This window comes from Apaloderma vittatum, unplaced genomic scaffold (genome assembly GCF_000703405.1).
Source record: "Apaloderma vittatum isolate BGI_N311 unplaced genomic scaffold, ASM70340v1 scaffold6319, whole genome shotgun sequence".
In the NCBI taxonomy this organism is placed as follows: Eukaryota; Metazoa; Chordata; class Aves; order Trogoniformes; family Trogonidae; genus Apaloderma; species Apaloderma vittatum.
In genome coordinates this window covers 42,348-58,832 of record NW_009734513.1, presented here as the reverse complement: position 1 = coordinate 58,832, position 16,485 = coordinate 42,348, and the positions used below count along the sequence as shown (strand labels likewise).

The 16,485-nt window shown below is 36.9% G+C and overlaps 1 protein-coding gene across 1 annotated transcript in view; it reads left to right on the top strand.

Moving 5' to 3' along the window:
- Positions 1-217: 217 nt before the first annotated feature.
- The window catches only part of LOC104279124 (FRAS1-related extracellular matrix protein 2-like), a gene marked incomplete at its 5' end in the record, with an annotated part of 54,014 nt that continues 37,746 nt past the window's right edge, over positions 218-16,485 (top strand). Inside the window, 4 exons of the mRNA XM_009876310.1 lie at positions 218-364; positions 2,610-2,840; positions 3,279-3,404; positions 3,903-4,154. Coding sequence (XP_009874612.1) covers positions 218-364; positions 2,610-2,840; positions 3,279-3,404; positions 3,903-4,154 — 756 coding nt within the window. The remainder of the gene's footprint in view (positions 365-2,609; positions 2,841-3,278; positions 3,405-3,902; positions 4,155-16,485) is intronic.

Sequence of the window (16,485 nt, the reverse complement as noted above, 5' to 3'; positions counted from 1 at the left end):
AGACGGGTAGATGTTGACAGGTAGATGTTGTGCTGAGGGACATGGTTTAGTAATGTTGATAGGGCTAGGACAACAGTTGGACTCTATGATCTTAAAGTTCTCTTCCAACCAAAACTGCTTTATGATTCTGTGATTCTATGAACCTCAAAAGATGAAGTAGTATTTAACAAAAAACCCAATGAAGTAATAAATATATCTTTATCATTTTGTTTTGCAGGAGGCAATAAGTTGAAGAATCAACATTTTCGCCTAAACTGGGCATGGATCTCCTTAGAAAAGGAGTATTATTTAGTAAATGAAGACTCGAAGTATCTTGATGTTGTTCTTAAACGGAGAGGTTACCTGGGAGAAACCTCTTTTATAAGTAAGTTCAATTTTCACCTTATCAATTGCTTCTATAAATCGCTGACCAGCTAACTGATAAAATGTATACAGCTATATACTTATACTGGTGTTTCATACTAAGTAAGCTAGATACAAAGTAGTATATTCATTTATTTTAAAAATTGTCTTTTTTTATGCTAAATATATGATTTATTTAGTTGTATGATGGAATTTTCACCTTTTGGGGGAAGTGGATTCTTCTGCAATTAATTTTTGCCTTAGCATCCCAAGACCCAGTCCTTCTTTCTTTGGTTTGATTGATGCTGCTATTTTATTTGTTTCCCAGAACACACTTCCTGTCCAGATTTTATTTCGCCTGTAATGAGAAAATACAGTTGTATCAATTGGAAAAACAATGATAAACCTAGATAATTTTCCAGGAAGTCTATAGTGAGCAACTCTAACCATTAGGCTCATTTTCTTCAGTCAATGTTAGCAGTCAACTGAGGCTGATACAGGAGGTGTTGAAAGCTGTTTGCAGTGTCTGGAGAGTGAAAAGGTGAAAAAAGATTGTGTTATCACATTCTGCAACCTCACACTTGTCTCTGTCTTCTGGATCTGTTCCCATCCTTATCCTAGTGATGCATTTGGACCACAGAACATTATCCTTGTACAGTTTTATGTTGAAACTTACGGTGAGCTTACACTGCTTGGAAAAGGCACTCAATTTAAAGCTGTTTTTGCAGACATATGCAAGCATTTACCTGGCATGGACCACCAGCTTACGCTTAGAAATCAGGCTTCTGTTTGAGTCTCTTTCTAAATAAGAATCTGAGTTTCAGGTATTGAGATGTAGTTAGGATGTCTATTTTGGTGTGAGATTTAAGGGATGTAGGCACTAACTAACTGAATCTAACTTAAAAGTCTTTGTTTTGAACAGTGAACAAACTTTCATGATATATTTCTTTTAAAGAAAGTAAAAGAATAAAAGAGATGAATGAAATATAAAGTTAAGGATTTGAGGTTTAAATTAATTATTGATACTGATTAATAGATAGTGATTTGACTTCTGATTCTTCAAGTAGAGTGTTTACAAAATTTTCTATCTGTGGATTCAAGTTCAGTTTCTGAATTGCGCTGACTCAAAATCCAGCAAAAGCAGTTTGAATAATTTGCCTCTCGCTACCTTAATCCTGCAAAAAGGAATTAACCAAGATATTGATCAATATGCTTGCTGGACTTTCTGTGCAGTGCTAAATGGTTGTAGCTTATGTAAAATATCACTATGACTGAAGAGGAGGCACAAGCAGGAAGCAAAAAAGATAAAGTTTGTGAGGAAAGGGCACATGTTTTAATATATTAAACAATACAGCTGGAAACAACAGACAGAGAAAAGAGAAGTTTTAAGGTTTTTCTGAAAACCCGAGAAAGCCTTTTATGATTTGAGTGGTAGTGTGGGGTTCAAACAGAGGCCGAATTCATGAGTTGGAGATAGTTCTGAAGGACTGTCTAACTTCCATGAGAGCCTGTTAGACAGCCTTAAACTGGGGAGGGTAACACCAATAAAAAGCCATTTTAGAGAAGCCTGACTCTAAAGCTGTAAGCTCTGTGCTGTCTCAGTGGAGTGAGCTGTGTTGGATTTTATCCTATGGTTTTGCAGGTTCAACTTGACTTAAGTTTAATGATTGTCATTATGCAAACACTGAAATAAGAGGATAATAATTTTAAAAAATGCTTAATATAGTGGGAATGACCACAGTGCTTCAGATTTTACATATTCTTTCATCTTTATTCCATATGTTTTACACCTTCCTGTCTTTGTGTTTTCCTTAGCTTTCCCCATGAAGGCTGAACTTTTCAGGTGTGTTTTTACTTTTTCTAAGAGAAATAAGTATTTTTGAGAGTTTCAGGCAACATGTTGTTTAGATGTTCTGGAGCAGAAGAAGGACCAAAATGTTAAAGGGGGGAAAAAGATGTGTTGGCCCTTTTGGACATTCATAGCTGAATTATGGAGAAATGGAAACTTGACTGTAACCTCAGAGAAGGTAGACTTTTTGTGTAGTTAGTTTTGCTTTGGCTAATTCTGTCCAAACTCTCCTTCATAATGTTAATTGATGAACATCCACCTCTACATATGACACCAGTATAAAATTGATCAAGAGTAACGGAATTGGCTTGTACGTTCTTAGGTTGTGAAAAAGACGTTTTCCTAAAAATTCTTTCTTTAAAAGTGACTTAATGAGAGAAGCGATGTTTTTAATGACTTGAATTTCTGATTTTGGCAGGTATTAGCACCAAAGATGGTACTGCCAAGAAAGATAAAGACTTCAGAGGAAAAGCCCAGAAGCAGGTGCAATTTAATCCTGGCCAGACTTCAGCTACGTGGCGAGTACGCATTTTGAGTGATGGTGAACATGAACAGTCTGAGTCCTTTCAAATTGTTCTTTCTGAGCCTGTCATGGCAGTTCTGGAATTTCCTGATGTATCCATGGTGGAAATTATTGACCCCGGAGATGGTAAGAACCTTTTCAGAACTGTAGTGCCAGTATGTGCATATACCAACAGATAAACCAGAGGACAAATGCTATGAGTAACAGTGGATAGTAAAGCTTACCTTTTCTCAGTCTGTAGTGCTCAGGGGGTTATTGTGGCCAAAGTGTAGGACCCTGCACTTGGTCTTATTGAACTTCACACCGTTGGCCTCAGCCCATCGACCCAGCCTGTCCAGGTCCCTCTGCAGTGCCTTCCTACCCTCCAGCAGATCGACACTCCTGCCCAGTTTGGTGTCATCTGCAAACTTACTAAGGGTAGACTCAATCCCTTCATCTAGGTCATCAGTAAAGATGTTGAATAGGGAGATGTTGTGCACTTTATGCTAAAATCCTCCTATCTGTTTTACAGTTGACTTTATAAGGCCATAAATCTGCATTAAAAAATGTATCTATTCTTTGCAGAATCAACTGTCTTTATTCCTCAGTCCACCTATACTATTGAAGAAGATGTTGGTGAACTGTTTATTCCAGTCAGAAGAAGTGGAGATGTGAGCCAGGAACTGATGGTTATCTGCTACACACAACAAGGTATCAGAATCTACTAAAGAAAAAGAAAAAAAAAAAGGCAAAAATGGAAAAGAGACAGAAAAGCAAAAACAGTTGTTCCAGCTATTGCATAAAAATTGTTGATAAATCTATTAATTGCTTTTTCATCTAAATATCTTTAGTCTCAGTTGAAAATGTATTCATTTTTTCCCTCTGTCTTAGGGTATTATTGAATATAGCTAAAAAATTAATATGTTCCAAATTTCTGCCATTTGCTAGAGGGTGAAGAGGATCTCTGTTCTTTCTGTACAGAGTAGTTTGCCCAAGGACCTCAGTAATGTAGCCTGAGGAGAGATTTCAGCTCATCCTAGAATTATAGAATCATAAAATGGCCTAGGCTGGAAGGGACCTTAGAGATCATTAATCCAACCTCCTTGTCACGGGCAGGGACGCCTCTCCAATAAAATAGAAATTAAAAGATAGTGAAGGGATCATTATAAACGTGATATGTATAGTAACTGTTTTTCTTTTATGCCACAGGAACAGCATCTGGCACCGCCCCAACCTCTGTACTTTCTTACTCTGACTACATATCCAGGCCTGAGGATCACAACAGCGTTTTACGTTTTGACAAAGACGAACGAGAAAAAATGTGTCGAGTCGTCATCATAGATGATTCCTTGTATGAAGAGACTGAGACCTTTGATGTTTTGCTGAGCATGCCAATGGGTGGAAGAATTGGTGCAGAATTCCCAAGCACTCGAATTATCATTGTACCTGACAAGGATGATGGTAAGACATCATGTAATAAAGTGATATTCCCAGTTCAGGACAGAAGCTGCAAATAGGGTCACACTCAAATCAACATGTAGAAATTGGATTTTTACCTTTCTTTCTAGTGGTTAAAACATGGGCTGCTTCCATCTTGCAGCTTGAAAGTACTTTTAGATGTGGGTTGTTTAACAAATTTAATATTGGTATTTTATATTTTGAGAAAATCACATGAACACTGATTGGGAGTGAGGAGATGCAGAGATGCACCTTTCCATTCTATCACAATAACAGGTGTAATCAAAAATGTCACCTTGCATGGGCACCCTTCCGTGTGTGATACTGAAGCTGTGTCCACAAAGCCTTCAGGCCTGTTGCATTATGTTCCAAAAGGCCATATCAGAGGCTTTGATGGACCAGAAGTCATCTAGCAACTGCTAAGAGGCAAGCTATGTTCCTTCTGATTTGATGCTGCATTTCAATGTCTACCTGGAAGTGTACATGTAGGATTCCTTTGCCTTTTTTTAAAAAAAAACAAATAATCAAAAAGACAGTAATGTTTAGAAATCGCTGACCGAATTATGTCCTGCGTTCAAGTGGTCAAGAGCTTTGATATATAGCATTGAAAAGGACATTTCTGATGGTGATTAGAAAGGTGATTCCCGTAACTAAGGAAGAGTAGAACTTGCATGCTGTATCACTGGCCATTTTCAAAAATACATGTAAATACTATTGGAGCCTGAAGCCTTTCCTTCACTGTCTCTAGCATTGGCGTGGCAACTGAGGTAGCAAAGAGGTTTCCTGATACACTTGCATTCATTTATGCATGGAGCTTGGAGGCTGACATCTCAACTGTAAATTCTGTGAAAGGGATACTGATATTTTAGTTCTCTCTATGCGGCCATAAACCATCTATTGTGACTCTATCATGTTTCCTAAAGACTGTGGGGAATTAATACAGTATAGTACTCTTTGAAAGTCTGATGCTGAGCTAGATGATAATTACCAGCACAGTAATTTCTCCCTAAAAGGCAGCTTTTAAAGGGGGGGAAGTTGACACCAATCTAATTGCATCATAAATTCTCAGTCTGCCTGAAATTTCTCACATGTAATACTGTGACAGAAGTGACTCTGTTAAGTTACAGGTCATAAGTCGAATGCAAGCTGAAATAGAAATAAGTTCATCTGACTTTGCTGTGATGGCAAGTGCAGGTTTATTTGTGTAGGTTTTTACAACAACTTGATATTTTTGAATAATATTGATGAATTCATGAATGTTACAGTTCATAGATGGCAGAGTATAAAATATTGGGAGAGTAGCTATAAAAAAGAAAAATCTATGAAGAAGCTGATTACCCAGCTTTTGAAGGTGTTCTGACTGATTAAAATGTATATGGGAAGTTTGAGATCGGGAGAATGTTTCTCCAAGAGATTATTTTAAACAGATATGAGCTGAAACTGGAGCATCCAACTTCAGTGAGAACCTCAGTGTCTGGAAGGGAACACTTTTATGTACTAGTTTTAACATTTAAAATAAGATGTTGTCATTCATAGGCTTATACAGTCAGTTTAACAGCAACCTAGAGTGACTTCGAATAAGAAATGATGAGAGATAATCAATCACAATATAATAAAAAATTTAATAGTTTATGAAACTTCCAGAAGATACTAGGGAACTTAACAATAAATCTCCTTTGTTTAACATTGCCTTTAGAAAACTTGAGAAATAATTTGGTTTGTACAGCACCCTTCAGTTTTGAGTCTAATATCTCCTGCATTTATGAGTATAACTTAGCTCAATGCTACAAACTTGTAAACAGGATATTTTTAACAAATAATAATAATCTTATGTGATTTATTAAAAAGCTGGGGAAGCGTTTGGGACATTAGAGTAGAACATTTTCATTGTGTAACAACTGAAACATCTATATTTGTTGGTATGAGTAAACCATATTTTGGTTATTAAAAGGTAAGGGGTCTCTGAAGGATAGGTTTGGATTATTTTTTACAAATATCTCTTCTTGCGCTCAAAATGTTGCATATGTCATAACTGAAATAGTGGGACAGAACTCCTTTTTTACTTTCTGTATCAGTGAAAGTATTCCCACAAAAAAATTCACAACATTAAAAAACTTAAGATAGTGAAGTTTTCTTCCACATGCTTTTAGTTTGCACAAAAATATAATGCATGGTAACAGAAAAGTCTATATGCATTTTGTTTCATCTGAGATCTGCTGTGCTGCCTCATGTTCTATAAAAAGCAGAGTACAGACTACAGAGTAGATAAATTATAAGTTATAGCTTACATATATATTTCTGTATTCACACAAACATGTAAATATATGTATATGCTTGTTTCAGATTGTGTATATACACACCTTTATGTAACAAGCAATTTTAACACTCTGGTAATCACAATTGAAATTCTGCAAAAATAAGCAGCATTTATTTTTATTATTTATTATTAATATTATGCTATGTGAAATAAAAAACATATTCTTTAGCTTTTATCAATACAATTTAATCGAGAAAATGCCTAAAATAGAGGTGGATAAAAGCTTTAGCACAAATATAATAGCCTATAAGCTATAGTAATGTATCATACTAAATTCTGTGGTCCACTTTAGTCTCTTTACTTCACATCTATTGGTATTCTTTTCTTCCTCGTTTGTTTAAATTCATCTTCTACTTAACAACTCTTCTTTGGACGAATGTCACAGCATGTCATTGAGTTGTGATTTCCCCAAGTACTGTGACTGGATTAACATTATGCATTGACTTCTTCAGGTCAAAAGATACAAACAGCAAAGGTCAAAAGTTTAATAATACTACACGAGATCTTTCCTATGGAAGTCAAGTCAGCACTGGCAACATTACCTTATCTCCTCTGGCATTCAATCCAAGTTAATTGGGAAGCATTCACCTTCAGTAACTATTAACAAAGTCTTTTCTTCTTTTATTTTTAGAGAAGGCTCTTAGGGTCTAACTAAAATAGCTGAGTAGCTATACCATCAAGACAATAAACAAAAAGTAAAAGAGCTGTGCTCAGCTTTCTAGTGAAGCTGAATATATTAAAGAATTTCCTGGCAAGTTAATACTTTAATTGGGGATTATACAGTTGTGCTGTGCTGCCAAAGCAAAATCTGAAAAAAAATAAAATCATACTATGTAAAACATGTGCAGGTATATTTATATATTGTAAAGGTGATTTTAAGATTAGTACTGCTATTGGGACATTTCTTAAATTGGAAAGGACTTTTCCTGTTAGGTCCTGAAGCTGGAGACAGATAGAAGGATTAAGTTAATGAAATTAGACAGCAAAGTAAGTTGTACATGGAAATACTGGATTCAAAGTTACATGTTTAAGCACTAAAAATGCAAACCATGGATCTGTTTGAGTCTGAGGTGGTAGTTAGTAATGATGGACCACTGGAAGAAAAGCATTCAGGGGAAAGACGTATGCAGATCATCCACTGTTGGGGTTACAGTAATCTCACCTGATATTAGCCATCTCTACTTTTAGACATCTCGTTCAAGCAGGCTATGCTGGGATCCTTCTAGAGTTAATGAAAAGAAAGATGTACTCCCAGGAGTCAATCCCATCCTAGGAGAGGTATCTAAACTGTTGAGATCAATCACCATGGATACCTAGTGCATCTGAATACTTTCATTTCTGACAGTAGGTATAAACCTTACCTTTAAAAATTCAGTTTGCCATTCAACCTGAAGTTGTAAGCACTGGTCATGAAGGAATGATTTTTTTTCTAATTATTATCTCTTAAAACAGCTCCTAATATGAAATGCCATTAAACAACAAAGAGATACACAACTCTTCCTGCTTTATAAAATAATGATGATTTCCAAAGAAAAATCTAAAAGAATCCAGTCCAAATCTAAAGAAACTTTTTCTGAACAGTGTTCCAATAGGTATTTAGATGTTCAAGAGAAAATCCAAAAACAAACAAAAAACCTCAATCATTTTCCATGCAAACCTGAACTCATGTTACTAAATCTAGGCAGAATTAGTGGGCTGAACTATTTATCTTCACACATCTCAAGGATATGGGGGATGAACAGTAATCCCTGAAGAATGTGAGGTCAGTTGATTGGCTCAGGACATACGTATCTCTCATAGAGAGGACAGAGTTGAGCATAAAGCTCATTTGGAGACACTACATAATAGACCAATATTATGCATCTAGGAAAAGGAAGATAGGGGTGTTGTGCACTTTTGATTCCCCTTGAAAAGAGAAGTCCTGAGGTTTAGTCTCAAATTCTGAAAACATTCAGATGCCAATCTTCAATGGAAATAATTTAGTTCCCAGGCATTTAGCAACTAAACAAGATCAGCCTAGAAGCACTCTCTGGTTTTCCAATTGAATCTGTGACTCTGAAATCATTTCATACATATAGAGATAAAATGAGATCCAATTCTTTTGTTAGTATGCATCTGGGATGAGGAGTCTGTAACTGGGTACCAACACTAACAGTGTTGCTGTGTTGTGTGCAGCAAGTCCCATACGAAATTCTTTAGTCCTTGCAACAACGCTTGCAATCAAAGCTCTGCATTCTCGTAATCAAATGTTTTGATTGCCAGGATGCTGATTTGGACTCTTTTTTTACTTACTCTGCTTTGTGTGGGCAAATTTTAAACTCTTGGTTTATCATCACACTTGGAAAACAGAAGAGAAGAGGTGTGATGAATGCAGAGCTGAAAATGTGCAACTAAGAGGAGAATGCTTACAATTATTTTGTTTGCTTCAAGTTTTTCTGTGGGTGGCTGTATTCCCATGTGATTTTTATTCTGTGCTACTGTATTTAGTGTTGCCATGAGAGCACATAGCCTTACAGCCAGGTTCACAAACAGTCATCTTGCCTTAGTGGAATTGTTGAAGCCTCATGCTGTTCACAGCAGGAAGTACATTAAATACATTTGTTCCACTTCATTCACGTTAGATGGGCAAGCAGCCGTTTAGACTTTTTCTTGACATTTCTGCATCAAGACTGGGAAGACTAAGGATTCAGGCTTATGTCAGAGGTTTGTGTACCATTTTCTTTATACCTACTCAACAGCAATCAATAGCTCATATCCACACCAGAGAGGATAGCACTATCTGAGACTATCTTACAGCTGAGTAAACTGAATGATGGCATGATCATGGCATGATAACAGAGAAAGCCAATGTTAGAGGTCAAACAAAGCTGATTAATTCTCTAGTCTTCTGGAGATTTCTTTAAAACACTTACTGTCACTCCCCCTACAGTTAAATAAACTTTGAAAATCTTTAGACCATATTCTGGAAATCAATAGCCATTAGCACTTGTCTGCCTTGCTTGGAGTAGTAAAGTCCATGTTGACATTTACTGTTAATAGCCTGTAAAGAGGTAGAAAGTCAGCACTGCAATGCTACATTATAAATGTATGCTTTACATGAAGTCTCCCGGTAGGCAAACAGTACTAACTAACTTTCAGTATGTGAACCAAGCCAAATTTCCGTCTGATGATATTTAAATAATCTATTAGTAACATAATTTGTCAGAAGGGTATCTCTATTTCACAAGGCTATCTGGAATGTCCTTATTTTCACTGGCCTCCTAGGCAGGCAGTCGAATGTATTTTTTTTCTTTTCAACAAGAGGTCTACCATAACCTTAAACTGGATGGGTGGTTCGTTGATATTGGTGGTTAATATCTGCTATTTATTTGTCTGATTTTAGTTACAACCATAGTTGTAACTAGTCACAAGTTACTAGTTACAAGTGATAGCATGCCCAGTGTTATCCTATGGACTGGGGTCATGATTTGGCCAAGTATCCTTTACCATTCCCTAGAGATGACTAAAATAACAAAGCAGTTGTTCTTTTTTCCTCCATATATCTATCTTTGACTACTTTCCCCCTTTTCTGTTTTTACAGTGCCTGTAAATCTGATGCCTCTGGCACTTCTCTGCTGCTTTTAACTTCTTTTGTACTCTCATTAGGTGAAATCTCTCTGTGACTCCTCCCCTTTACCCAGTCTGTGGCAGGTGGCCAGATTGGCAACTAATCAAGGGAAAAAGTAGAAGAGCCAATTTATGACATATGCTATACTCCCAGTTTTCTTTACTTAGTTTCTTATTATCACCAGTTCAACAGCATGAAAAATGTACGATTTAAGATGATTGCACTAAAGATTTTGGAAAGTCCCTGTTTGCTCTCTATCACAGAAGTAAATTAATGTCATATCTTACAGTAGAACCTTCTATAGCAACCAGATGCATTTATGATTTGCTTTTCTGGCATTATCTGTTGTGACAGCCTATTATAAGTGTCTGTCTGCAGGTACATATGCATTACAGATATATGTGAACCAAAGGTGTTGGATTAATCTCATCTTCACTTAGCTGCTTAGTAACTAGGAGTATAGTCCAACCTTATGATCTAGGCTCCTTTGATAGGTAAGGATGACAGCGCATGACCTCCAGACGGTACTTCGTTACATCTATTGCAGATGGCTCCTTTACAAAAACTCAGCTGGTGGAGCAGCATAGCTTTAAGCCTTCACTATTGTAGGTTCTTATATGCTTAGCTTACAGATACATCATTACATTTCTGTGTGAATTATAGTAGTATTTCTATGAGAGTGTTGAAATACAGAAAACAGCTTTTGAGTTTTGTTCTCAAAGCACATAAAATAGTTGATAAGCAGAAGGCATAAAATTACATGAACTGTAGAAAATTGATGTTTTCTGTTAAATCTAGAATGAGTTAAATGAAGAAGTGTCCTTAGGTGTATTGATATTGGTTTCCAGAGCCTAATGGATCATTGTATTTATGACAGTTCACTCAAGAGTACATTAAACGTCTTTCTACTGTCTTCCTGTAGCATGTTGGGTTTTTTGTGGCTTTGGGTTTTTTTGTACTGCAGATCTCATATTTATTATAGACCATTGGAAAATGCAATGAATGCCTAGCAAAGCATTCTAAATTAATCATTTGCTCTTCATTGCTTGCAATTGTAGGGAGTGAATTTAGTGCCATAGTGTGTGCTTTCTGTGTTTAAGATATGGATATGGATATGGATATGGATATGGATATGGATATGGATGTATAGGACATCTTGGTGTACTGTTTTCCTAGGGTTTCATCACATCATCTTGCTTCCTCTGAAGATCCTTATACTGAGACTTTGCATTTTGTTCATCAGTCTTTGAAGATCCAAAAGATACTGAACAACAGAGTAACCAGTATACTCAGTTGGACTTTAATGATGTTGATTCTTCTTTTGAATGTGTAAATCCTTACAGGATTAACTCAGTTATTATCTCACATTACTGTCTGTCAGGCAGCTCTTTTCACTTCCCTCCTACACAAATGGGGTCGGAAATCTCGATGAGATAATTCAGAAACTTTTAACATACAGCAGACCATATTTTCTGTCATTAGAGCTCTGCTTTTGTGGTCTGATAAATCTGGCTGTTGCTCTATTTTCACTTCTGTTCTGTCTTCTCTGCTGAGTCCCATTCTAAACATTAGCTCCTGTAGAGGGAGCATGGAAGATCATTTCATATTTTTCTTCTCAGACCTCAGTGGGCTAAATGTGTTTCCATTCTACATGGGCAGAAAGGCCAGTAAGAAATCGCTTCTGCTAGTGAAGCAAACTCAACATAACTAGCATTGTGACTAAGTGCAAAAATCTAAAGTCAGAATGTGGGCAGTGTCTTTCTTACCCTCTCTTATGATATGGTCAAGATGTCTCCAAGTCAGACAATAGTGTATACACATAGGCAGAACAGATTTAATAACTATCAGCAAGAATGGGCAGAATCATATTTTTTTCTTTTAATAGTGTGGTACATGCTATACTAGAAATGATACACAAATACCAACAGCCACCTGGAAAACAAAGTATCTGACATTGTTTAATTATGCTATTCCTCTTCTGTGCACCATTTGTAGTAATTATAATAATAGTATCTCCCTTCTTCATTTATCCCCAATGAAACTGCTTTGATAAGATTCAAATTTGTAATTCAGTTGGTTAAAGTTAATTTAACATTCTCACCTCTGTGCCTGGTGAGAACATGAAAGAGATTCTCCTGGAAGATCATAGAAACAGGGAAGTGATAAGAGACAGCCAACATGGCTTTACTATGGGCAAATCATGCCTCACTAAAATAGTGTCCTTCTGTGATGGAGTGACTGCATCATCAGACAAAGGAAGTGCTACAAATGTTGTCTGCTTAGATGTCTTCAAGGCCTTTGATACAGTCCCCCCCAACATTCTTACCTCTAAATTAGACAGATATGGATTTGATGGATGGACTGTTAGATGGATAAGAAATTAGTTGGATGGCCACAGTCAAATAGTTACACTCAGTGTTTCAATGTCCAGAGAGAAACCACTAATGCGTGGTCTTCCTCAAGGGTCTATACTGAGACCAATACTATTTAATATCTTCATCAATGACATAGAGGGATTGAGTGCACCCTCAGCAAATTTGCAGATGACACCAACGTGAGTGATGCAGTTCATATCCTTGAGAGAAAGGATGTCCTCCAGAGGGACCTTGTCAGGTTAGAGAGTGGGCCTGTGCAAACCTCGTGAAGTTCAAAAAGGCCAAGTACAAGGTCCTGTGCTTGAGTTCGGGCAATCCTCCATATCAATACAGACTGCGAAATTAATGGTATTTCCCAGTGTGCAGAAGGACTTGGGGACACTGGTAGATGAAAAACTGGGCATGAGCCAGCAATGTACTCCTTGCAGCCCCAAAAGCCAATAGTATCCTGAGCTTCATAAAAGCAACATGGTCAGCACAGGAAGTGGTGAAACACTGGCATACATTGCCCAGAGAAACTGTGGGTGCCTCGTCATTGGATATGTTCAAGTCCAAGTTGGAGGAGGCTTTGTGTAACCTAGTCTAGTGAAAGATGACTTTCTTCATGGTAGGGGGCTTGAATTAGATGATCTTTAAAGGACCCTTCCAACCAAACCTGTGATTCTGTAAAAAATTAGTCTCAGAAAGTGCACAATTCAGATTTGTTTTGATCTTTGGGTAGGGGGCTTGAATTAGATGATCTTTAAAGAACCCTTCCAACCAAACCTGTGATTCTATAAAAAATTAGTCTCAGGAAGTGCACAATTCAGATTTGTTTTGATCTTTATAATATTGTTGTATCCGTTTTCTCAAAGTCTAATGGCTTTCATTGCAGAAGGATCTCACCTATTTTCAGCATGCATTTACTTTTATGAAGGTCCAGAACTTCTGTTTTTGCTTTTGACTCTCCACAATTTCCTTGCCATCTTCCTACCAGCTCTCATTACCTAACAAAAAAATGCTTGTTTATCATTCAAGAGTATTACTGATTCTACTTACCTGATATTGTTTGCCAGTCTCAGTTGGGGAAAAAATATAATTGTCATCTCTATGACTCTGGCTGTCTTAGAGATAAGGATCATGATTTAAGTAGGTGATGTTACAAGATATTATAAAGAAAGCATGCATAGAGTGAACTAGTGCGATTTTGTGTTATTTCTTGATGTGAATACTAGTGTGAGGAACATGATTCGGAAGAGGAAAACTCAAAATATTCTTCGTGGGGAAACCTCCATTTTTACAAATATACTTTCACACTCAGACCACTTCTACAGACTGCGTTTTCTGCAAGACCCAGTAGTAAACTAATTACTCAATTAAAATATGCAAATTTATTTAGAAATGGCTACATGCTATATCATTATGTAATCTGATTTCTAAAATGCTGCTCAGCCTCTCTCACTATTTCTGTGTGTAGGAGTCCTCATTTGTTATCTCATGTATGAATCACTGTGAGCTCCTTCACACTTGGTCTTCTTGGGAGGTACCTTGTGTGTGGTATATTTAAATACTACTGCCAAACCTTCCCATTTATCTTCCTGCCTCTGTTTCATCAGTTCATCGAGAATTTGTTACTAATGCCATTTTCTGGGCCTCTTACATAAAAATAGTTCTTTTTAAAAATAGAACATATAGAAAATTCTGAGTTGGTTTCATGCTCTGTGGGAGGTCTAGCGAGTAGCAAAAAGGTATGTGAAAGTCAGATGGTTGCTACAGGCAATGCCATCACGGTTGCGTGTGCCTCAAATTCTGAAGTGTTTGTTTCTTCAGCTATTAGTCTTTATATTTTTATTTACATTGGTAAATGGGACAATTATCTGGATTATTGAATAGTTTGGGCAAGTGACTGGAGCTTGATGTACGTGTAGCTGTAAGAACTCTTGGCCCTGTCATAGAATCATAGAACAATTCGGATTGGAAAAGACCCTTGGGATCGTCGAGTCCAACCATTGACCCTACACTACAAGTTCACCCCTAAACCGTATCACCCAACATCTAAGCGACACTTAAACACATCCAGGGATGGTGACTCAAGCACCTCCCTAGGCAGTCTATTCTAGTGTCTGACCACTCTTTCTGTGAAGAATTTCTTCCTAATGTCCAGCCTAAACTGTCCACAGACTCTGAACATGGTAAAAGCTTCTCTGACACCTGTGATAGTTCCCGTGATATCAAGGTCTGTAGATCATATCCTGCAGGTGAGTGCAAGGACCATAACAATATTACTTCTACTAATAAATACTTTCACATTCATGTGTGTCTCAATTTGCTATTTTGGAAAGGTGACAATTTTTCTCAGCAAAGCAACAAAGGTAAATGAATTGCTTCCCAAAAGTCACTTATAATATTCAACCTTCAGCCTTTCCACTGAAATGCCAGTTATAACTGGGAGAGAACTTAAAACTGTTCATTACCATTTTGTACCTAATAATTAAGTAATGCTTGAAAATTTCATCTTGAATTTAAAGGCACTCATCATAAATAAATGAAACTACAGCATGGCTCCATGCACTCAGATGCCTTTCTGTGGTTCAGGCATTGTAGGCTCATCTCGTTATTGTTGAACCATTATGAATTGCAACCTGACATTAAGCAAAATCAGAATTGGCTCAGTTCTTCAGGCTGCAAAGCACACTGCAGGCTGTCCTTGCAGCAGAGAGTAGACTGACCAGCGCTGATACAGCCATCCTCAATCTTGCAGCTGGGGCTGTAGTCTACTTGCTTTGCTGTGGTGCCTTGCTCACTTTTGAGTTTTACTCATTCATGTAGCAGAGTTTACCTGCTAGGGAGGTGCTGCTTGTGATAGTATTGCATGTAGAGAAACTGAAGCATGGATGGATGCACTTTAACTTAAAGGATGAGTTAAAATTTAAATGTCTATATTGAATTAGTATGTATCATATATTAATTAAAAGAGAATCATATATGATGTTGTTCATAGCAGTTATTGATCTCAATTCACACTGTATTATTCTACTGAGATTACAGGGTGAAATGCATAAAATCTGAGTAATTCAGTGAAGAACGAGTCCAGTCAATGTATGGCATTTGTAGGTTTAAAAAGAAAAAAAATTTAAAAGTGTGTTTTCCTCACAAAATAGAACTGACTTTGTTAAAGGTTGCATTAATTTTGAGTCTCTCCTTTTACCTCTTATAATGTTTGCAGTATACTTTAAAAAAAAAAGTTGTTACTTGATAGACAGAAATGGACTGTTGAGACCAATGGAAATGCAGACATTATTTGCTTGAGATAATGTGTGTGGCAATTTGTCTGTAGCTAGTAATTTTGATTCTGAGGTGAATTTACTTTTTGATTGCAAAAGTTATGACAAGAGTGCTAAGAAGATGAAAGCTGTTAATATTACAACATATGAATTTGAAAACCAATCTGTTTTGACCACATCAAATAAAAAGCTATTGGCATTTGCACAATAGGTACCTGCTCCAGAACTGAGCTTTGACTGTAATCTTGACCCCTGCTTCCACAGCATTCAGCAAAAAATAAATGTCTTGGCAAATTAAATTCATTGTGCTAAATGCAAGCTCAGTTGCTTGCAAGGCTTCAAGTATGTGTAAATAGCTGTAGAATGGTGCAACCTAGTTTCAGATGTTAAACTCCCTTTTTATAATACAATATAAACTTTTTGTAATGAACAGTTTTCTGAGCTGTTCCTTTGCTCCTATTAACATGCATTTATGAGAGAAGCTACAGAAGTTGTCCTTCACTACTATTAAACAGTAAATGTCCATTCCTTCTCAAACTTAATGGAGCTCTTATTTTTAACTGGTCTAGCTACAACTCACCTACTTCACATTCGGAAGAGTAGAGTGTTACAGACTTGGCCGCTCAGTTATTTAATGCTAGCTGTGATACTGAAAGGCATGTAAGCATTGTGTGGGAATGTATACATTGTCTGAGTATGAGCCAGATGAGGTTCAGGGGAAATCTAGCCTTGTTTGTTTGTTGTTATGTCCAGCTAATTAGCTGTGTCAACC